Below are 23296 nucleotides of genomic sequence, written 5' to 3'. Positions count from 1 at the left end.
GACTCTCACACCTCTGCTCTAAGAAGTGGACTTTGCTTGCAGTTTCTGGCTTATGTGGATACCATAAGCCTCAGCTTTGCATTCTACGTCTCTGAAGACATGCTCCAGCTGCTCCTCGTGTGCCCAGTCTTGGCCACTGCCGTGGAAGAAGCAAGGCCACCATGTTTCCAGCCTGCCTTCATGAATCTAAGGCTAACAACAAGCAGAATCCATCTTGCTTTCCTGATTCCATCTCAAGCATCTGCTTCAGCTTTTGCATAAGGCAATCAAGCTTGTCCAAGCACACCCTGCCAGGCTAGAGACTCCATTCCTCCTTAGTGGGAAAGTCACACGTACACACCCTAGCCTGCAAGCAACCCATTAACTCATGAATGGATTAATAGCTCAACTGTTGATCCTAATTGCTCAGCAATACCAGAACAATTACTCTTGCCCAGCAGAAGATGAGAAAAGAGGAAGGACATCTCCTGTCTTCATCAAGTCTTTTGTCTACACCGGGTGGTACCTAGGCCATGTATTTTATTCCCTATTGTCACCCTCCTAGTTAATCCCATTTAAACTTAAGTACCCAGCCATTCCCATTCTCACTCCAGCCTAAGTACCCTGGGGCCAACCCAGGCAACATTGCAGCTTGGAAATTTCCAGGTTCACTGGACTAAGGTGAAGTTCATTGGCCAAAGCAGGCATCCAATTAGGTGTCAGTAAGGAATGTCCAGCCCTCTTGAACCTCCCATCTCTCCTCCCTTGGACCTCCCAGTCCCAAGGGTCTGAGGAAGCCTATTTAACCTCTGACCCAACTCCACTCATGTGTGCTTTCTATTCAGCAACCCCTATTACCCGCTGTCTAGATCCATCCCCAATTCTGGCCACAGTGTTGGGTCCATTTCCCCTGTCCTCTTAAGTCGCCATTGGAAACCTTCCTGGAAGACTACGATGGTAAATATTACCCTGTCTGTTTATCCATATATGTTCCCCTATTGATCTATCTATATTTCCTAGACCTGTGTGAATGTGTGAGTGTTTTGTATTTTTACCTTGTATGAAAGAAATATTATTCTAAATAAATTACAATTGATTTTTACTAAATTAGAGTCTCTTATTGAGCATTGACTCTCTGAACGGTTGAGCCTGGTATACAATTGATAACAAAGATTCCTATTGGGACAACTGTCTCTCAGCCTAATTCCCCAATCTCATTTTGAGAGCAGTTTCCCTAACAAAATGTGATGGCCGGAACTCCCTTTGGAGTTCAATGATGCTTGTCACAGCCTTGATCTTGGCTCCACCCCCAATGTCTCCTGGCTCCACCCCCAGAGTCCCCAGATATTTCTTGAATTGGACTTGGCAACCCCACCCCGCAGTCAAAAGGCCAGCAAGTCACCCATCACCCAAAATCACAAAAGAAGCGGAGAAAGGCTGGTGTGGGCTTCTCCAGAGATTAATGAGGGCTGCTGGGGGTGTGGCAAAGTCCCTGGTGGCTGGCTGGCTGGCTGCCCGCTCTCCTAATCCAGGGATTGTTATGCAGCTGCTCCTACTATTCAACGGACCAGGTAAGTGGGGAGGAGAAGGGGGCCCCTCAAAGGTTCAGGAGCTGTGCTTCTGTGAGCTCCTGCTGAATTCAAGGCCTGCTGTCCCCCCTTGACCTCCTCTTCTCCATACTGAGCACTCCCAGGTCAGGGCCGGTTCTGCCATTAGGCAAACTAGGCAATTGCCAAATTGGGCTCCCTCCATGTGACTTGTTGACGTTATTAGTGCGGGGGGGGGGGTGCCAGAAGCTAGCCTTGCCAAGGGTGCCAGACAGTTTAGGGCGTAGGGTTGCCAAGTCCAATTCAAGAAATATCTGGGGACTTTGGGGGTGGAGCCAGGAGACATTAGGGGCGGAGCCAGGAGCAAGGCTGTGACAAGCATAAATGAACTCCAAGGGAGTTCTGGCCATCACATTTAAAGGGACGGCACACCTTTTCAATTCCTTCCTTCCATAGGAAATAACCTTCTTTTGGGGCTCATAGAATTGGACGACCCCCTGGTCCAATCTTTTTGAAACTTGGGGGGGGGGTATTTTGGGGAGAGGAACTAGATGCTATACTTAAAATTTGGTGCCTCTACCCCCCAAAAAAATCCCCCCAGAGCCCCAGATACCCACGGATCAATTATCCATGATTTTCTACGGGAATAAATCTCCATAGGGAATAATAGAGTTCCCAGCAGACATTTCCCTCCCTTCCCCCCGCTTTCGGACGACCCTGAAGCGGGAGGAGGGTCTCCAAACCGGGGGATCCCCTGCCCCCACCTGGGGATTGGCAGCCCTATTAGGGCCGGCCGTGTCCCAGGTCCCTCAGCCTTACCTCATGAACAAGCTAGGTAGATAAATCTATGCCAGTTAACCATGGCCAAATGCTGAAAAGCCAATGGAAAGTGACAACATTTCTTGCCTTGGATGTTGGTGATTTCTGCAAAGAATCCCGGACAGGAGACGGTCACGACCTCTCCGACAGTCGCTTGAGGCCAGCAGCTCAGGCCATCCCAAACCCCAGCACACCCTGTTGAGAAAAGACCCGTACGGTCAGGGCTTTTTATTTGTAACAGGAACTCCTTTGCATATTAGGCCACACACCCCTTGATGTAGCCAATCCTCCGAGAGTTTACGGGGCTTTTCGTAAGCTCCAGGAGGATTGGCTGCATCGGGGGGGGGGGGGCGTGACCTAATTTTTGTGGGAGTCATGAAACGGATGTTGGTGAATCCAGCTAACAGGATGCTGAGCTAGATTCTGCTATAGGCTGTCATGGAAACTGGTGCTTCCTGGCTTACCTACAGAGTGGAGGGCCTTGGCAGGCTGGGCAGAGACTCCATCCCACTGATCAGATGGCTTGTCCTGTTTTTTTGCTAACCTCCACTACGGCATAGCTATCCTCATTCCCCCCACTGGCCACACCAAGGAATTAGGCTTTCCAGTCCCCAGGCCTGGGCGGGAGATCCCCCGTTTTCCCAGGCTCCTCCCTGCCCAACAGCCACCATCTGCCTTCAAACCTTGGCAGGTGTAGAAGGGGCTTGCAACTGTTTGGCTGTGATCGCACACCCTAAATGATGCACTTTCAATCTGCTTTCAATGCACTTTCCAACTGGACTTCACTGTATGAACAGACAAAATCCAGATGGAAAAGGGCATTGAAAGTGGATTGAAAGTGCCTTACTTAGTGTGCGTGCTCGCAGCCTTTGTGCTTCTGAATGGTTGTGTGCCTTTAAATCTCAGCCCACCACAGGAATGAATGGCCTTAAAAGGCAATTGGGTAGCTTCACGAAGAAGTAGTGGCTCCTGGCCATGGTGACCGAGAAGAACCTCCACGTTCAAAGGCACTAATCCTCTGAATCCCAGAGCCAAGAAGCACCATCAGGGGAAGTCTGTGGACTCTCTGTTCTGTTGTTCACCATCCAGAAGAACTGGCTGGCTGCTGTGTGAGGCAGGATACTGGACTAGATGGACCACTGGGCTGACCCAGCAGGGCTCTTCTGATGTTCTTATGAAGGCCTGGGCCTCTCTGCGCTGTGGTTGGCCTTCCAGAGGAACTGGTTGGCCACTGTGTGAGACAGGATACTGGACTAGATGGACCACTGGTCTGACCCAGCAGGGCTCTTCTGATGTTCTTATGAAGGCCTGGGCCTCTCTGCGCTGTGGTTGGCCTTCCAGAGGAACCACTTGGCCACTGTGTGAGACAGGACACTGGACTAGATGGACCACTGGGCTGACCCAGCAGGGCTCTTCTGACGTTCTTAAGAGGATGAACTTTTGGGAGGTGGACCAAGTTCAGTGGCGATGCAATGCAATAGACTCCATCCTCCAAACCTGCCATTTTCTCTGTAGTCAATAATACAGAGCAGTTATAATGCTGGGAGACCGCCAGACCGCCAATTTGGCAACTGTAACAATTAAACTTGGTCAGTCTTTACCTGACTAAACCCAAGGTTTATTACCTTTAAAATCTGGCGCGAGAGAGTTGTTTTTTTCTAAACACCGAGCTTCATCTTTCATAACCTGTTGAAAGATCTTGCATTCTGGATGGATGGAGGCCACCTAGAAGGGAACAAAAGGAAAGACGTCTGCAGGCAAGCCTGACTCAAGAATGCCAGTAAGCAGAGACAGAATGTGGAAGATTCACATATAATCATTGGGGAGGGACGGTGGCTCAGTGGTAGAGCATCTGCTTGGGAAGCAGAAGGTCCCAGGTTCAATCCCTGGCATCTCCAAAAAAGGGTCCAGGCAAATAGGTGTGAAAAACCTCAGCTTGAGACCCTGGAGAGCCGCTGCCAGTCTGAGAAGACAATACTGACTTTGATGGACCAAGGGTCTGATTCAGTAGAAGGCAGCTTCATATGTTCAATCAGAATGGCATTTGGGTTTAATGTTATTCCTGAGCCATATTGCCATGGACATGTAGGCAGCAGATCTGTCAGTTCTGCTTCCCCCTCTGTGGAGAAACGCCATTTTAGTCAGTGGTGGTGCTTCATTTGGCAGGGGTCAGTAAATCCCTCAGCCGGCGTTGTAGCCTTCCCCTCACTCCCCCCCTCCCTTCCAGAGCCAAACCAACAACGCTAGGGGGAAAATCTCCTAGAGAGGCAGGAAGTGCTGTTGTTCCTTGCATGTGTTAGGCAGGAAGAGAAGCCAGATTTGAACTGGGGCTCGAGCGAGCATGTGGTGAGCAATGGAGGCTCCTGCCGGGGGGGGGGGCCCCAGGCAGGCAGACTAAGTAAGTAATTCACAAGACAGGGCAAGTTTAGATCAGGGCCAGCAGGACGCGTTTATAACACATTTTGTTTGTCAGGCTGTTTGCTGTGCGTGTGCTGTGCTAACTTTTTAAATGCAACTGTTTTTGTTTTGTTTTTCTTTTCCTATCGGTTTCTCTTTTTAAATAAATATATTTTTACTGTTTAAATGCTGGCAGTCAATCTCTGTACCACATAGATCCCCAGACCGCTTTAGACCACGCTGTTTTTAGGAAGGGGGCCCCAGGGAAGGGGGAAGGCATGCAGTTGGATAAGGTGCCAATCCTCCAGGGGTGCCCCAAAGAAGCGCTAAGGTCTCTGTGAAACCCAAGTGCAGGGTGGCAGAGGACCTTGAGGCCTGGCCTCACAGCTGGAGAGGGGGATTGGGAGTCCTGTTCCTCTCAATCTGACCCCGGGACTGAGCAGGTGGTGGCAGCGAGCCCAAGGGGCAGGAGGAGAAATAGCTCCCTCCGGGAGTTGGCGACTCCATAGGGAGCTGACGGGACCGGGCCTGAAGGCAGAATCGGGCGGGTTCCGTCACACCCTCCATCACAGGCGGATGGACAATATGCGCTGTGGCATTGTTAGACTGCAAGATTAGTTCTGTAGAAGCCTATGCCCATATCCCTTTTTAGTCAAGAAGCTTCTCGGGTGGTTTTGGGTCTGTCACTGGCTGCGATCACACACAACGCATGCACTGTGTACTTAGCCACTTTGTTGTTGTTCAGTTGCACAGTCGAGTCCGACTCTTTGTGACCCCATGGACCAAGTCATGCCAGGCCCTCCTGTCTTCCACCATCCTCCGAAGACCACTCAAATTCAGTTAGTTATATCAGTAACGCTGTCCAGCCATCTCCTCTTTTGCCGTCCCCTTCTTCTTTTGCCTTCTGTCTTTCCCAGCATCAGGATCTTCTCCAGCGAGGGCTCCCTTCTCATTGGGTGGCCAAAGTATTTGAGTTTCAGCTTCAGCATCTGACCTTCCAGGGAACAGTCTGGGTTTCCCTCAGGACTGACTGATTTGATCTTCTTGCAGTCCAAGGGACTCTCAAGATTCTTCTCCAGGGAGTGCTCCCTTCTCATTGGGTGGCCAAAGGCTTTGAGCTTCAGCTTCAGCATCTGACCTTCCAGAGAACAGTCTGGGTTGATTTCCCTTAGGACTAAATAAGAGTCAATTGCACCTTTAAGACCAACTTAGCTTTATTCAGAACGTAAGCTTTCGTGTGCATGCACACTTCTTCAGATAAGGAATGAGGTACAGTAAGCAAAACCACGTATAGCTGGTGGGGTTTGGAATGCCAAGTGGTACAAAGACTCACTGATTTGATCTTTTTGCAGTCCAAGGGACTCTCAAGAGTCTTCTCCAGCACCACAGCTCAAAAGCATCTGTTCTTCTGCGCTCGGCCTTCGTTATGGTCCAGCTCTCACAGCCATCCATTACTACTGGAAATACCGTCGCTTTGACTACACGGACTTTTGTTGGCAGGATGATGTCTCTACTTTTTATTATACTGCCCAAGTTCAGGACCGGATCTACATGGTTTTTGAGGGGGGGGGCAACATTTAAAATGATGCCCCTTATGGACCATTCTATCTTATGGTGTCAAGCAATGTTTAATCTTTCTTTAATAATATAATTCTGTCTGAATGTAACTGTAATGTTGTTGGGATGCTACTAACCCTGACCTAAGCTAGGCACATCAAAGTAGAGAGATAGCCGGCGCCTCTTTCGTGCCTCTTTCGCTTTCACTAACAAACGCAGGAATTTGCTCTTTGAAGATAAAAGCCTCCAGGGACAGTTTCTCAAGCCAGGAAGAGAACCACAGGGGAGATAAGAAAGGTACCGTGTGACGTTCTCACGTGACTGGAGTGTTGTTTCGAACTGTAGCTTTGTTTAGAGAACTTCGATGTGCCATCTTCAAATATGCATCTCCCTGCTACGCTGTATCAGTTCCATTACCCAGCTCAATAGAAGCATCATGGATTATCAATACACCGTACTTCGTTTCAAATCAAGGACTGGTTACTTTGAAACCTGCTTGCTTGACATATATGGTTCCGTAGAATACAATGGACTCCATACCCAATTTGGCGCCCCCCCTCTTTCAGCGCCCAGAGCAAGCACCCCCCCCCCTCTGCCCGCCCCTAGATCCAGCCCTGCCCAAGTTTCCCCAAAGCTGCCCTCCCAAGGAGCAAACGTCTTTTAGGGGGAGTGTAATAAAAAACATAATCATGAAAGAGCACAGTGTTACCTATCTGTTTCAGAGTGAGCTGGAGTCTATAGGTTTTTCATCAAATAAACTGATAGACTGATCTCCACGGTAACATGGCAATACTACAGTAATGATACGATAAAAAAAATAATAATAATAATAGGAGTTATCCAGCTTAAAATAGTCATCTTTCCTCGGCCGTAGGCCTGCGGTTGGCAATTTTCTTTTTATTCCCTTTGTACCACTGAGACACCCACCTCCCCAAAATAGTCTCTCGCTTCCTTCACAATTCGCTTTTCAAACAGTAGGTGGGACACTCTCTATGTAATTTACTTTGTTTGTAAAAAGAAAAAAGGAAAAGACATCCGCCTGAACTGAATTCCCCCCCCCCCCTGCTGCGTAGGACCAAGCAAATGCCCAGCTTTCAAGGACGGTAACAAAACAATTACTCTGAAAAGGGCAATCCAATTTACATTTCAAAAGATCCTCTTCAGGGGTTTGGCTAGAAAAAACCTCCCCCCCCCACCCTTTGCTACCTACAATTCTTTTCAAGACAGGTAAATAACACGGAATTGTTTACTGTTGTGATACTTTTCTGCTGGGTTTTCAAAAATCGAGGGGAACAGAATTACAGGGCAAGCGTTTGATTTGTAATCCCCCCCCCCTCAATACGCAAGCCTTTGTCTGAAAAGGCACAAAACAGTCTTTTATGCCGACGGCTGAATAGACCGAGGAAATGAATGAGAAGTTAATTCAAAGGAAGAAAATAGGTTTGGGGGACGCAGGCTAGAAATGGTTATTTGCTGCCAGGTTTTGTGGAAAGTCTGGGCTATATTTAGGGGTGCAAGCTACTCACCAGCAGGGGGAGATCTCCCACCCCCTGCCCCCACTCAGTTGGGAGGTGGAAGGGCTTCTAGACCCACTTGTGAACCTTTTGATGGCACTTGTTATTTTTTTTGGGGGGGGGGGGTTGGCCACTGTGTGACACAGAGTGTTGGACTGGAGGGTCCACTGGCCTGATCCAACATGGCTTCTTTTATGTTCTTATGTGACACAGAGTGTTCGACTGGATGGGCCATTGGCCTGATCCAGCATGGCTTCTCTTAAGTTCTTATGTGACACAGAGTGTTGGACTGGATGGGCCACTGGCCTGATCCAGCATGGCTTCTCTTAAGTTCTTATGTGACACAGAGTGTTGGACTGGAGGGGCCATTGGCCTGATCCAACATGGCTTCTCTTATGTTCTTATGTGACACAGAGTGTTGGACAGGATGGGCCATTGGCCTGATCCAACATGGCTTCTCTTCTGTTCTTATGTGACACAGAGTGTTGGACTGGAGGGGCCATTGGCCTGATCCAATATGGCTTCTCTTATTTTCTTATGAAGGGAAATGGGGGGCAAAAGAGGGAGTGATTGGATCCACCCCATTCGATGACATGACTTCTGGTGTGACCCGGAAGTGATGCCATCATGTCACGTGACACTAGCATTTTCCACAGATTCCATGGTTAAATCCAGGGGTCATTCCATAGAAAAAAAGAGGTGCCGGAGCTCATTAGCACAAGTCACTTGCATAACTCACCTGCATCTGCCGCACGCCCCTGACATCACCAGAAGGTGTATTCAATTAGACCAGCTCAGCGTCTACCTTAAAATGCTTCTTGAATTAGAATTGTCATCATAAAGCCTTACTCCCATCAGACTTTACTCTCTCCTATGTGGCCACAGTTGCTTGAGGAAGATTTCCGTCTGTCTGCTTTTTGATATGTTTTGGTTACTTTCCCATTTTTTGTGGGGGGGAAAATAATAGAAAGTGTGTCAGATCTTAGCGTTCAGCAAAATTCTCCCAGGGGGTTTAAACAATGGAGCCCAGAAGCAGGTATTTTTATTTTTCCCGAGAGGGGTAAGAAAGAAAGAGCTTAATAAAATTAGAGATTCCAGAGCCCCGCTCCTGTGAGCTCCTGCCCCAAATGAGACCTCGTTAAACCCAAAGGAGCATTCTCATGTCGGGCAACACTGATCAGGAAAGGAAAGGTCCCCTGTGCAAGCACCAGTCGTTTCCGACTCTGGGGTGACGTTGCTTTCGCAACGTTTTCACGGCAGACTTTTGACGGGGTGGTTTGCCATTGCCTTCCCTGGTCATCAACACTTTTCCCCCAGCAAGCTGGGGACTCATTTGACCGACCTCAGAAGGATGGAAGGCTGAGTCAACCTGGAGCCGGCTACCTGAAAACCCAGCTTCCGCCGGGGATCGAACTCAGAGCTTGGGACTGCAGTACTGCAGCTTTAACACTCTGCGCCACGGGGCTCAGCTCAGCATCTACTTTAAAATGCTTCTTGGATGAGAATTGCCATCATAAAACCTGACTCCCATCAGACTTTACTTTCTCCGATGTGGCCACAGTGGCAGGAGGAAGTTACCAATGTGAAGTCCCATGGGAGTGCCTTGAACTCCGAGCATGGTGTTTTGATCAAGAGAGGTGTAAACTCAAACAATTTGTCAGTCTCATATATGCTGATTCCGAAATGAATGTTAGGTTTTCTCCAAGTTAAAGCAAAGCACATCCAGAGTGGAATGTGTGTGTGTGTTGAGGGGGGGGGGGATTACAGACAGGGCTGATCATGTTTATTCTCATTCGTTTAGTGGCTTTAATACAAGAAGAGGATAAGGGTGGTGGTGGTGGTGACAACAATGACTGGGGTTTTTCGAATTCTGATTGTGTTGCTATTGGAGATAGTTGAACACCCGCCGTTTAGAAGAAGACGAAGGAAACAGAGAGAAGACGACGAAGGAGAAGGAGAGAAGAAGAAGAAGGAGAAGGAGAGAAGAAAACAAAGACAAAGAAGAAGACGAAGGAGAAGAAGATGTTTATTTATTTATTTATATTAAGATTTATACCCCGCCCTTCTCACCTAAGTGTCTCAGGGCGGCTGAGGAGAAGGAGAGAAGAAGACGAAGAAGAAGAAGACACCCTGTGAGGTAGATGAAGATATTGGATTTATATCCCGCCCTCCACTCCGAAGAGTCTCAGAGCGGCTCACAATCTCCTTTATCTCCCCCCCCCCACAACAGACACCCTATGAGGTAGATGAAGATATTGGATTTATATCCCGCCCTCCACTCCGAAGAGACTCAGAGGGGCTCACAATCTCCTTTACCTTCCCCCCCACAACAGACACCCTATGAGGTGGGTGGGGCTGAGAGGGCTCTCACAGCAGCTGCCCTTTCAAGGACAACCTCTGCCAGAGCTATGGCTGACCCAAGGCCATGCTAGCAGGTGCAAGTGGATGAGAATCAAACCCGGTTCTCCCAGATAAGAGTCCGCACACTTAACCACTACACCAAACTGACTTTCACGCACGCTAAATGATGCCGTTTCAATCCACTTCGATAACTGCTTGCAAGCGGAATTTGCCATTTTGCACTGTAAAATCCAGTTACAAAGTGCATTAAAAGTGGGTTGAAAGTGCGTTATTTAGTGTGCCGGAAAGCTCCCTCCGAGTCTCCCAAGAAACAGTTTTGAAAGGGCATAAATATTTCAATTTGAGTCAAAAAGCTTAGAATGTAAGGGATGGCTGCTGTAGATTTTCCAGGCTGTGTGGCTGTGGTCTTGGCATTGTGAGACACGACGTTTCACCAGCAACTGTGACTGGCATCCTCAGAGGTGTAACCCAGAAAACTGGAGTTCTCTCTGGGTCTGATTGAGAAGATGTTAGTAGGCATGTAATTTATATCTACTCAGGCAGGTGGGGTAGGGCTGAGGCATTATCTTGTAGGACCTTCCTGGGCTGCGACATGCTAATGGAGGAGCTTACCTGAATCCCTGAATATGGATTGGCTGTTGAAATTCTAATCTTATTTGTAGTGCTGTTGTAAGCTGTAGGGCATTTTGTGTTTTCCAGGACTTGGAAGCCGTGCCCTATTCATTTTTAAACTTCCTTCCTTCCTGTTGAAATGGTGTTTATGTTTCTGGATTTCAATGGCTTCTCTGTGTAATCTGACATGGTAATTGGAGGTGTCGTCCAGCGTTACAGTGTCTTGGAATACGATATCGGGTCCTGTTTGAGTTAGGCTGTGTTCAGCCTCTGCTGATATTTCAGGTTGGCCAAGTCCGCAGCGTCTTTCATGTTCTTTTATCCTTGCCTGGATGCTACGTTGTGTGGAAACTTGTGCACAACTGCAGGATATGCGGTGTATTCCTGCAGAAGTGAGGGGGTCTCTTCTGTCTTTTGCAGATTGTAGCATCTGATATATTTTTCTGGTGGGTCTGAACACTGTTTGTAGGTTATGTTTCTTTATATGTTGTCCCATCTGATCAGTGATTCCTTTGATATATGGCAAAAACACCTTTTTTTGTGGGAGACTGCTTTCCTTCAATTTACAAGGCTGGTTAAGAACATGTTGGATCAGGCCAATGGCCCATCCAGTCCAACACTCTGTGTCACATAAGAGAAGCCATGTTGGATCAGGCCAATGGCCCATCCAGTCCAACACTCTGTGTCACTAAGAACATAAGAGAAGCCACAACACTCTGTGTCACATAAGAACATAAGAGAAGCCATGTTGGATCAGGCCAATGGCCCATCCAGTCCAACACTCTGTGTCTCATAAGAACATAAGAGAAGCCATGTTGGATCAGGCCAGTGGCCCCTCCAGTCCAACACTCTGTGTCTCATAAGAACTTAAGAGAAGCCATGTTGGATCAGGCCAATGGCCCATCCAGTCCAACACTCTGTGTCACTAAGAACATAAGAGAAGCCACAACACTCTGTGTCACATAAGAACATAAGAGAAGCCATGTTGGATCAGGCCAATGGCCCATCCAGTCCAACACTCTGTGTCTCATAAGAACATAAGAGAAGCCATGTTGGATCAGGCCAGTGGCCCCTCCAGTCCAACACTCTGTGTCTCATAAGAACTTAAGAGAAGCCATGTTGGATCAGGCCAATGGCCCATCCAGTCCAGAACTCTGTCACACAGTGGCAAAAAAACCCCCAGGTGCCATCAGGGGATCCATCAGTGGGCCAGGACAGAAGCCCTCCCACTGTTGCTCCCCCCCCCCCGCCAAGCACCAAGAAGACAGAGAACATAAGAGAAGCCATGTTGGATCAGGCCAGTGGCCCATGCAGTCCAACACTCTGTGTCACACAGTGGCCATAAAACCCAGGTCCCATCAGGAGGTCCATTAGTGGGGCCAGGACACTAGAAGCCCTCACACTGTTGTTCCTCCCAAGCACCAAGAATACAGAGCATCACTGCCCCAGGCGGAGAGTTCAATCAATACCCACACCTCTCCTCCATATGTTTATCCAATTCCCTCTGGAAGCTGTCTGTGTGAAGTTTCTCAGTTATTAGGGGAGGGACAGTGGCTCAGTGGCAGAGCATCTCCTTGGTAAGCAGAAGGTCCCAGGTTCAGTCCCCAGCATCTCCAATTAAAAAGGGTCCAGGCAAATAGGCATGAAAAACATGAGCTTGAGACCCTGGAGAGCCGCTGCCAGTCTGAGTAGACAAGACTGTCTGAGGGTCTGATTCAGTATAAGGCAGCTTCATATGTTCATATGTTCCTATTATTGCCAAATCTTTGCCCAGGTCTTGCAGATACCACTAGGCATTGCTGGGAATGGAAGAGGTCTCAGCTGGCTTCAGATATAGACATATTTCTCTCACACTGGACTGCACAGCTCAGTTTTGCTTTCTGAGCTCCTTGAGAGAAAGGTGCTCACGTATTTCAAATTAAAGAAGTAAATACATTCAGGAAGGGAATTGTCCACCAGATGCTCTTTGTGCAGGGAACTGCCTCGCCGGATCAGAGAGACTGTTCTCTTAGAGCTCGGAGATACATATTCAATATTTATCGCCTCGATCTCGCACAATTATGCTAACGAAGCCTGGCAAATCAGCTCCGTCTAACCTAAAATTATAATGAAGTCGAGCATCTCGTTAACACCAAGGCTTAAAATAATCATCCGTATCCTGAGATCTGCAAAAGTGGATCTCTCGGAGATCAAAGCCTTAAGGTTTAAAATACCCTGTCTTTTAAAGCGGTAATAAAAGCCACCTCATATCAATATCTGAATTATGGAGCATCTCTTTCGGGGCTGGCTGATAGATTTGATAAATCGGAATGAAAAGATTTGAGGAATTTCAAAAAAGCGAAAAAGTTACGGGCACTGATAGGATATTATTTCTGCCACTAGCTTTTGTTTTCTTCTAGGAGCAAGGTCAAAATGCCTACTTTTGCTGAGGCTTCTAATGAGGCACGATAGTTTTTTTTTTAATTACTCGCTTTTCGTTTATGCGTAGCTTCTATGCAGCTTGTGTTTCAATTGATGGTGGGTTTTCTTTGGTATTTCGAATTTATTTGTGCACGTATCAGTGTGTGATTTAATTTAATTTAATTTTTTGGATTTATATCCCGCTCTGTCCCGCAAGTGGCCTCAGAGCGGCTTACAACAGTAGAATCAGAGTTAAAATAATATAATAAAACAAGCACTACAAAATCAGCAGCATTGCATGTGTGTGTGCGTGCGCGCGTGCACCTGAAAATCACAGCAACCTCTGGTGACCGACCCCTACTTGGGGCCTAGAGGGTATTCAGTGAGGTGGTTGAATAAAGCCTGCCTCTGCCTTCCGGCTTGGGTATTCCAAGAAGGTCTCCCATCCAAGTACTTGCCAGAGTCATCCCTGCTTAGCTTCTGAGATCTGCCAAGATCAGGCTTCCTTGGACTATCCAGGTTGGGACAATGGATTTTTTTGTTTAATATGGCAGTTTTTAATCCTAAACCTGCCTTGACCGCGGCTTTAAAGAGGCAGCATAGATTATCCTAAATAAATATTAACAGTTGCTCAGTGGGGAGAGTGGTGGTTATTCAAAGTGCTTCAGAATTCCCACTGAGCTGCAAATCAAGTGAAGTTTTGGAGTGAACTTGAAGTACTGCTGCCAGCTTCCAGGGGGGACCTGGAGATCTTTGGGAATGCCAGCTGGTCTCGAGATGACAGAGCACCATTCCTCTAGGCAAAATGGCTGCTTCGGAGGGTGGATTTCATGGCGTTGAACCCCATTGAGGTTCTTTTCCCTCCCTCAATCCCTCAGTCCTCAGGCTCCACCCCCAAAATTGCTAGGAATTTCCCAGCCTTCAATTGGCAATCCTAATTTGAAGATTTCTGCTTGGTGTTTGTGGTTGGGGGAGTCATCCAGGAGCAACAAGGAAAAAGGGAAAGATTTTGGGTAAGTTCCAAGCGATTTCTCAAGCAGGGCTTTACACTTTCCCAGATATGATTGTCTTTTTTTTGGTAGAAAAAGCTCAGCGGGAACTCATTTGCATGTTAGGCCACACCCTTGAAGTCCCTTCCAATTCTATGATTCTGTAAACCTCCGATTCCCAAGCCAGACAGAACTGCATTCCTGCATGCATAAAAGCCCTGGTCTTACCTTAGCACAACCTATCTTCTTCCGCACGCAGCTACATGAACGCACATAGATATGCCATATAAACTGCAAGTGAAGGCATGCAAATGGTATGTAATGCAGACAGATTTAGAAAACTGGCAAGAAAAAGTGGAGCTTTGAAACCGTTGATAAGAATATAAAAAGGAAAGGAAAGCGCATTCATTCATTTTCTTATGCCACGGATTATTGTTGGAACTCTCTGTCTGGGGCAAGTGATGCTCTGTATTCTTGGTGATTGGGGAGGGGCAACAGTGGGAGGGCTTCTAGTGTCCTGGCCCAATCGATGAACCTCCTGATGGCACCTGGGTTTTATGGCCACTGAGTGACACAGAGTGTTGGGCTGAATGGACCATTGGCCTGATCCAACATGGCTTCTCTTACCTTCTCATGTCTGGGGCAGTGATGCTCTGCATATTTGGGAATTAGGGGAGCAACAGTATGAGAGCTTCTAATGTCCTGACCCGACTGATGGGCCTCCTGATGGTACCAGGGTTTTTTTTGGCCACTGTGTCACACAGAGTGTTGGACTGGAGGGGCCACTGGCCTGATCCAACATGGCTTCTCTTATGTTCTTCTGTGACACAGAGTGTTGGACTGGATGGGCCATTGGCCTGATCCAACATGGCTTCTCTTATGTTCTTATGTGACACAGAGTGTTGGACTGGAGGGGCCATTGGCCTGACCCAACATGGCTTCTCTTATGTTCTTATGTGACACAGAGTGTTGGACTGGAGGGGCCATTGGCCTGACCCAACATGGCTTCTCTTATGTTCTTATGTGACACAGAGTGTTGGACTGGATGGGCCATTGGCCTGATCCAACACGGCTTCTCTTCTGTTCTTATGTGACACAGAGTGTTGGACTGGAGGGGCCATTGGCCTGATCCAACACGGCTTCTCTTCTGTTCTTATGTGACACAGAGTGTTGGACTGGATGGGCCACTGGCCTGATCCAACACGGCTTCTCTTCTGTTCTTATGTGACACAGAGTGTTGGACTGGATGGGCCATTGGCCTGATACAACAGGGCTTCTCTTATGTTCTTATGTGACACAGAGTGTTGGACTGGAGGGGCCATTGGCCTGACCCAACATGGCTTCTCTTATGTTCTCTACTGAATTCCACCCAGAATGACTTTGGGACACCTCTGCAGAATCAGCCATTGGGGAAAAGGTTATGGTTCAAATCCTGATTTTATGTCGCACAGGCAAACCTTTTATGTTTAGCTCATGGTCTCTCGATAGACTCAAGCAAGGCTTCAACAGGGGTGAAATGTGTGAACAAATGACTCTATGGCGAATCCCATATGCTGAGATTCTGCACTGCTTGGTCCAGTTCTATGGTGTAACGACTACAAACGGGGCCATCGCAGACATGTCCTCTTCGAAATAGCAAGGAGATGATCACATTTCCTCCAGGATCAGCCAGCAAAGACCACCTGCAGATCTCCTCAAAAAAAATTCTCCGGGGAGATCAGCGGAGCTGCAGTTTTCTGAAGTCACAGAATTTTTAGAACAGGGGTGGCCAAACATGCTTAACATAAGAGCCACACAATAAATGTCAGATGTTTGAGAGCCACAAGGTATGAACAACAGATGTTGGGAGGGAGGGAGAGAGGGAAGGAGGAAGGAAAAAAATGGAGTTAGAACTTTAAATGAATTCCACAAGCTGCCAGCTTGCTTGGTGTAGTGGTTAAGTGTGCGGACTCTTATCTGGGAGAATCAGGTTTGATTCCCCACTCCTCCACTTGCACCTGCTAGCATGGTCAGCCATAGCTCTGGCAGAGGTTGTCCTTGAAAGGGCAGCTGCTGTGAGAGCCCTCTCCAGCCCCACCCACCTCACAGGGTGTCTGTTGTGGGGGAGGAAGGGAAAGGAGATTGTGAGCCGCTCTGAGACTCTTCGGAGTGGAGGGCGGGATATAAATCCAATATCTTCATCTACCTCACAGGGTGTCTGTTGTGGGGGAGGAAGGGAAAGGAGATTGTGAGCCGCTCTGAGACTCTTCAGAGTGGAGGGCGAGATATAAATCCAATATCTTCTTCTACCTCACAGGGTGTCTGTTATGGGGGAGGAAGGGAAAGGAGATTGTGAGCCGCTCTGAGACTCTTCGGAGTGGAGGGCGGGATATAAATCCAATATCTTCTTCTACCTCACAGGGTGTCTGTTGTGGGGGAGGAAGGGAAAGGAGATTGTGAGATGCTCTGAGACTCTTCGGAGTGGAGGGCGAGATATAAATCCAATATCTTCATCTACCTCACAGGGTGTCTGTTGTGGGGGAGGAAGGGAAAGGAGATTGTGAGCCGCTCTGAGACTCTTCAGAGTGGAGGGCGGGATATAAATCCAATATCCGCCCAGCCACCCTGAGCCACTTGGTGGGAAGGGCGGGATATAAATCATAAATAAAATAAAATAAAATAAAAACTAAATATCTTCATCTACCTCACAGGGTGTTTGTTGTGTTGGGGGGGGAGGAAGGTAAAGGAGATTGTGAGCCGCTCTGAGACTCTTCGGAGTGGAAGGCGGGATATAAATCCAATATCTTCATCTACCTCACAGGGCGTCTGTTGTGGGGGAGGAAGGTAAAGGAGATTATGAGCCACTCTGAGACTCTTCGGAGTGGAAGGCGGGATATAAATCCAATATCTTCATCTACCTCTCAGGGTGTCTGTTGTGGGGGAGGAAGGTAAAGGAGATTGTGACCACTCTGAGACTCTTCGGAGCGGAGGGTGGGATACAAATCCAATATCTTCATCTACCTCACAGGGTGTCTGTTGTGGGGTGGGGGGAGGTAAAGGAGATTTTGTGCCCCTCTGAGACTCTTTGGAGTGAAGGGCAGGATATAAATCCAATATTTTCTTCTTCTTCTTCTTGGCTTGTAAAAGTGATTTCAAGAGATGGATGTGTTCTCCAAGTCAGGCAACGGGGGCTTCAAGAGCCACACAACATGTATGAAAGAGCCACAGTTTGACCACCTCTCTTTCAGAACCTTCCATTGACCCCCAAACCATTTGGAAATTTGCCTTATCTTGCATGTAAGACGAGGAACAGTATCTCCCCCCTGCCCACATACACATTTTCTCCCTCAATGATCTGCTTTTCTTTTAGATTCCCCTTAAACACCCGATCCCCACCCACCACCCGCAATAGGCGTCACCCCAAAGGCGCTCTTCCACCTCACTCCTCTGCGAATCGTGACGCCTCCTCAGCTAACTGCCACCGCAGGAGGGAGAGTTCTCTTTCAACATCTAATGCTCCCTTGTCAGGCTCTGACATGTTCCGTCTCTCTTGCTGTCATGCCAATTAAAAGTTCAGAGCTGTCAAAAGTGCTTCGGATGCTTAAAACATAATAGCGATGATGAGGATTCCGAGAGCTCAAATGCAGCCTTGCGGTGCTAACAGAACGTTTCTCGCACAAGGCAAAAGAAAAGAAAAGAAAAAAGCCGCCCGGACAGAGCAGTGGTTAGAATATTGAGCTTGGCAGAGATGGGAAACAGGCCAGGCTGGTATCATAGGGATGCCAGTCTCCAGGGGAAACTTGGGGAAACTCCTGCAACTACATCTCCAGACTACAAAGGTAAGTCCCCATGGGAAGAAGAAGAAGAAGAAGAAGATGAAGAAGAAGAAATTAGATTTATTCCACCCTTCACTTTGAATCCCAGAGTCAAAGACTCACAATCTCCTTTACCTTCCTTCCCCACAACGGACACCCTGTGAGGTAGATGAAGATATCGGATTTATATCCCGCCCTCCACTCCGAAGAGTCTCAGAGCGGCTCACAATCTCCTTTACCTTCCTCCCCCCCACAACAGACACCCTGTGAGGTAGAAGAAGATATTGGATTTATATCCCGCCCTCCACTCCGAAGAGTCTCAGAGCAGCTCACAATCTCCTTTACCTTCCTCCCCCACAACAGACACCCTGTGAGGTAGATGAAGATATTGGATTTATATCCCGCCCTCCACTCCGAAGAGTCTCAGAGCGGCTCACAATCTCCTTTACCTTCCTCCCCCACAACAGACACCCTGTGAGGTAGATGAAGATATTGGATTTATATCCCGCCCTCCACTCCGAAGAGTCTCAGAGGGGCTCACAATCTCCTTTACTTTCCTTCCCCACAACAGACACCCTTTGAGGTAGATGAAGATATTGGATTTATATTCCGCCCTCCACTCCGAAGAGTCTCAGAGCGGCTCACAATCTCCTTTACCTTCTTCCCCCACAACAGACACCCTGTGAGGTAGATGAAGATATCGGATTTATATCCCGCCCTCCACTCCGAAGAGTCTCAGAGCGGCTCACAATCTCCTTTCCCTTCCTCCCCCACAACAGACACCCTGTGAGGTAGATGAAGATATCGGATTTATATCCCGCCCTCCACTCGGAAGAGTCTCAGAGGGGCTCACAATCTCCTTTCCCTTCCTCCCCCACAACAGACACCCTGTGAGGTAGATGAAGATATTGGATTTATATCCCGCCCTCCACTCCGAAGAGTCTCAGAGGGGCTCACAATCTCCTTTACTTTCCTTCCCCACAACAGACACCCTTTGAGGTAGATGAAGATATTGGATGTATATTCCGCCCTCCACTCCGAAGAGTCTCAGAGCGGCTCACAATCTCCTTTACCTTCTTCCCCCACAACAGACACTCTGTGAGGTAGGTGGGGCTGAGAGAGCTCTCCCAGAAGCTGCCCTTTCAAGGACAACTTTTGCGATAGCTATGGCTGACCCAAGGCCATCCCAGCAGCTGCAAGTAGAGGAGTGGGGAATCAAACCCGGTTCTCCCAGATAAGAGTCCAAGCACTTAACTGAGCCGCCCTGAGCCCGCTTCGGTGGGGTAGGGCGGGATATAAATAAAATAAAAATAAATAAATAAAATAAAAACTGCTACACCAAACGACACCAAGAAATGCTCTCCAAGCATTCCGGGAGACCTGAAATCAAAGAGAGCTGAAATCAAATTTCTTCTTCATTTGTTTTTTCGTGCATTTCCCTGGTACCCAAGAATGACAGCTGTTAGTTTGAGTGTTCCAAGTTCAGTGGAAAATGTGTCACTGAATGCCAACATGCCCTACCTCGGTGGGGAGGGCAGAATATAAATCAAATAAAATATGCCCTTAGTTTAAGGTATCACCCATACATGTTTCATCCACATTTGTGTGGTGGGTGAGGCAGAACACTCCAGCTCCCACCAAGGAGCGCTGCTCAAGAGGTCAGGCTGGGCCAACCCCCCAGGTGTGCCGAATGAATAGGAGAACTTGCCAGTGTTGAGGGCTGCTATCCCTTCGGTAGCTATGTGCCTGCGCAATGATATAGCCAGGGCCTTTTCTTTAGCAGGAGCTCCTTTGCATATTAGGCCACACACCCCTGATGTAGCCAATCCTCCAAGGGCTTACAGAAGGCCCTGTGAGAAGAGCCCTGTAAGCTCCAGGAGGATTGGCTACATCAGGGAGGTGTGGCCTAATATGCAAAGGAGGTCCTGCTACAAAAAAAAGCCATGGATGTAGTCATAGTCCCATCCCCACCTCCCGATGTCCCTCAGTAAGAGGACCCCTTCCTCCTTTAGCAATGCGCAGTGGTGAGAGTTAGACCAGCCCCCATGAGCCACCATCAGCACCACAGTTGACTCATGCGCACATATGCATCTTTTGCCACATTAGAAATCCATGGGTTGGGTGGGTGGGAAGGCCCATATCTAAGATTTATATATTGGAACTCACATTCTTTTTTTTAATTCCCCCCCCCCCCTCAAGTAAGCGGCCCCGTGGCGCAGAGTGGTAAAGCAGCAGTGCTGCAGTACTGTGATCTGAACTCTCTGCTCACGACCTGAGTTCGATCCCAGCGAAAGCTGGTTTCAGGTAGCCGGCCCAAGGCTAACTCAGCCTTCCATCCTTCCGAGGTCGGTCAAATGAGTCCCCAGCTTGCTGGGGGGGAAAGTGTAAAAGACTGGGGGAAGGCAATGGCAAACCACCCTGTAAAAAGTCTGCCGGGAAAACGTTGTGAAAGCAACGTCACCCCAGAGTCGGAAACGACTGGTGCTTGCACAGGGGACCTTTCCTTTTCCTCCCCCCCCCCACCCCAGTTAAATCTTGCATTCCAAATGTGCGCAGAAAGTTTCTCACCAGAAGATCCAAATTTGCGCGATTTGGGGTGGTGGTGGCCTTTTTTCTTTGTTGTTGTGAATTTCTGTTCTGGAAAATGTGTGTGTGGTGTTGTTGTGTATTGAGAGAGAAAGAGAGAGAAATCTCACATTTCTGTGACAAGAGCTGAATTTTGGCCAAAAAAGCTTTTTTTTAAAAAAAAAAAAAAACCCAACACCCTCAAATGTCATAGCATTCTGCTTTCAAACACCAAATGTTCCCAGGAAATACATATTTTCAGCACTCCTCCTACTTATGAAGTCTTAATCACAGCTGGCGAAATTTCTTAAGGCTCCTGTTATCTGATCGCCTCTGAAAGAGAGTTGTGTACAGTTTGGATACAAAGGATCAAGTATTCGGGGGTTTGATTCAGAACACTCTTTCAGATCCAGGCTTCAAATGCTGAGAGGAAGGGATGGATGAATTTTGCCGTAGCTCGATCAGAAGGAAAGAGAAACATGGTCCATCTGATCCACAGAGGTCAAAAGCTCAGAGATTCAAGGTCTCAGCCCAAAAGAGAGAGAAAATCTAGGTACCAAAGTTCTGTGAAAGTATGAACATGAGTGAAGAAGAAGATATTGAATTTTTATCCTGCCTTATATTGTGAATCTCAGAGTCTCAGAGCTGTCACAATCTCCTTTCGCTTCCCTCCCCACCCACAACAGACACCCTGTGAGGTAGAAGATGATATTGGATTTATATCCCGCCCTCTACTCTGGATCTCAGAGTGGCTCACAATTTCCTTTGCCTTCCCCCCCCCACAACAGACACCCTATGAGGAAGAAGATATTGGATTTATATCCCGCCCTCCACTCCAAAGAGTCTCAGAGGGGCTCACAATCTCCTTTACCTTCCCCCCCCCCCACAACAGACACCCTGTGAGGTAGAAGAAGATATTGGATTTATATCCCGCCCTCCATTCCAAAGAGTCTCAGAGCGGCTCACAATCTCCTTTACCTTCCCCTCCCCACAACAGACACCCTGTGAGGTAGATGAAGATATTGGATTTATATCCCGCCCTCCATTCCAAAGAGTCTCAGCGCGGCTCACAATCTCCTTTACCTTCCCCTCCCCACAACAGACACCCTGTGAGGTAGATGAAGATATTGGATTTATATCCCGCCCTCCACTCCAAAGAGTCTCCGAGGGGCTCACAATCTCCTTTACCTTCCCCCCCCCCCACCCACAACAGACACCCTGTGAGGTAGAAGAAGATATTGGATTTATATCCAGCCCTCTACTCTGAATCTCAGAGTCTCAGAGCAGCTCACAATCTCCTTTACCTCCCCCCCCACAACAGATACCCTGTGAAGTAGGTGGGGCTGAGAGATCTCTTACAGCAGCTGCCCTTTGGAGGACAACTCCTACAAGAACTATCGCTGACCCAAGGCCATCCCAGCAGCTGCAAGTGGAGGAGTGGGGAATCAAACCGGGTTCTCCCAGATAAGAGTCCGCACACTTAACCAGTACACCAAACTGAGCAAAAGAGAGAGAGACAGAGAGAGAAACCCAGCCGTGAATCTTCTCCAAACAAAAGTACGGACAGATGACAGTGGCTGCGACCCCACACACTAAATAACGCACTTCTAATGCACTTTCCAACTGGATTTTACTGTGTGAACGGGCAAAATCTAGTTGGAGAGTGTGTTAAAAGTGGATCGAAAGTGCATTTATTTAGTGTGTGTGATCGCAGCCAGTGAGATGTAAAAGTGCATTCACTAACGCAACGTGTAAGACAGGACTTAGGTATATCCAATCTGCAAAGGGAGCCATGCTTTTGAGTCTTTCCCTGTCTATTTTTCTCCTGCTCCCATCGCCATACTATACTTTCCCCCTCTCACTCATCTTTCTTCTTCTTTAAAAAAAAAATGAAACAAAAAGGGTCGTTAGATGGAGCTATTGTCCCCTTCAGGGTCTTGATAAACCCTTAAAGGTGAGGTTTCTCTCTACAAAGGGGGAGAGGGCACAGAAAGCCCCTAGAAAAGCCCAGATGTGAACATGAGAGGAAAAGAACTACATAAACTCCCTGATATCTGGCATCACACATACGAGCCGGCACCCATGCATTCTGTGTTAATTAATCTGGAATAAATACGACAACTTCTGTATTCTACTGCCGTAATCACATATCTGCGTCTCTCGGGTAAATGATGCAGAACAACTCGAATCCAACACAGGGGCTGTACGTTTTGTTGAAAAAGAAGTGGAACGAGAGGATGATTAAAAAAAATATTACTATTTTTAACTGCCTGATTGAGAGAATTTGGCAGAGGGTCAGAGGTAACATGCAAAGCTCTTCAGCATGCATCTGGAAAAGTACGATCCCACCCCCCCTTCTTCAAAAGGTTCCCTGTTCCATCTCCCCCTTGGAAAATAAAAGCAGAATTTGCTTACCGGAGAGAAGAGCAAGCTGCAAAAAGTTAGCAGCATCTTCAACAACCGAACGAGAGTCTGCCCCTCTCTGCATTCCCCTCCCGATTCACAGCAACCAAGTCCCTCCTCTTATCTCCACCTTTTCACCTCCTCTTGCAGGCACAGATGCTCACCAGCCCCCACAGGTGAGAAGAAGAACCTTTGTAATTCTACTTGCTATTGTCGCTCTCGTTATTCATTACGGAGCGCTCTCCTATCAAAACTACAAAAAGCGTTGTGCGAGAAACGTCAAAGGCAATGCAGAAATCAAACCACAAATCCACTGCAGGCGGAGACGAGGGGTTATAAGGAGAAGCAAAGCCAGTGAG

General features: G+C 47.9%; 1 protein-coding gene across 1 annotated transcript in view; it reads right to left on the bottom strand.

Annotated features, from left to right (window-relative positions):
- LOC132578178 (vasoactive intestinal polypeptide receptor 1-like) overlaps nt 1-23078 on the bottom strand; it is a 57277-nt gene extending 34199 nt beyond the window's left edge. The window contains exons 1-3 of the mRNA XM_060248052.1: nt 22950-23078; nt 3971-4070; nt 2433-2540 (exon numbers count right to left, since the gene is read on the bottom strand). Of these exons, the coding sequence (XP_060104035.1) occupies nt 2433-2540; nt 3971-4070; nt 22950-22985 (244 nt within the window). The 5' untranslated portion in view covers nt 22986-23078. The remainder of the gene's footprint in view (nt 1-2432; nt 2541-3970; nt 4071-22949) is intronic.
- Nucleotides 23079-23296: the final 218 nt, after the last annotated feature.

This window comes from Heteronotia binoei, chromosome 10 (genome assembly GCF_032191835.1).
Source record: "Heteronotia binoei isolate CCM8104 ecotype False Entrance Well chromosome 10, APGP_CSIRO_Hbin_v1, whole genome shotgun sequence".
NCBI classification, from domain to species: Eukaryota; Metazoa; Chordata; class Lepidosauria; order Squamata; family Gekkonidae; genus Heteronotia; species Heteronotia binoei.
This window is presented reverse-complemented; position numbering and strand designations above follow the sequence as displayed.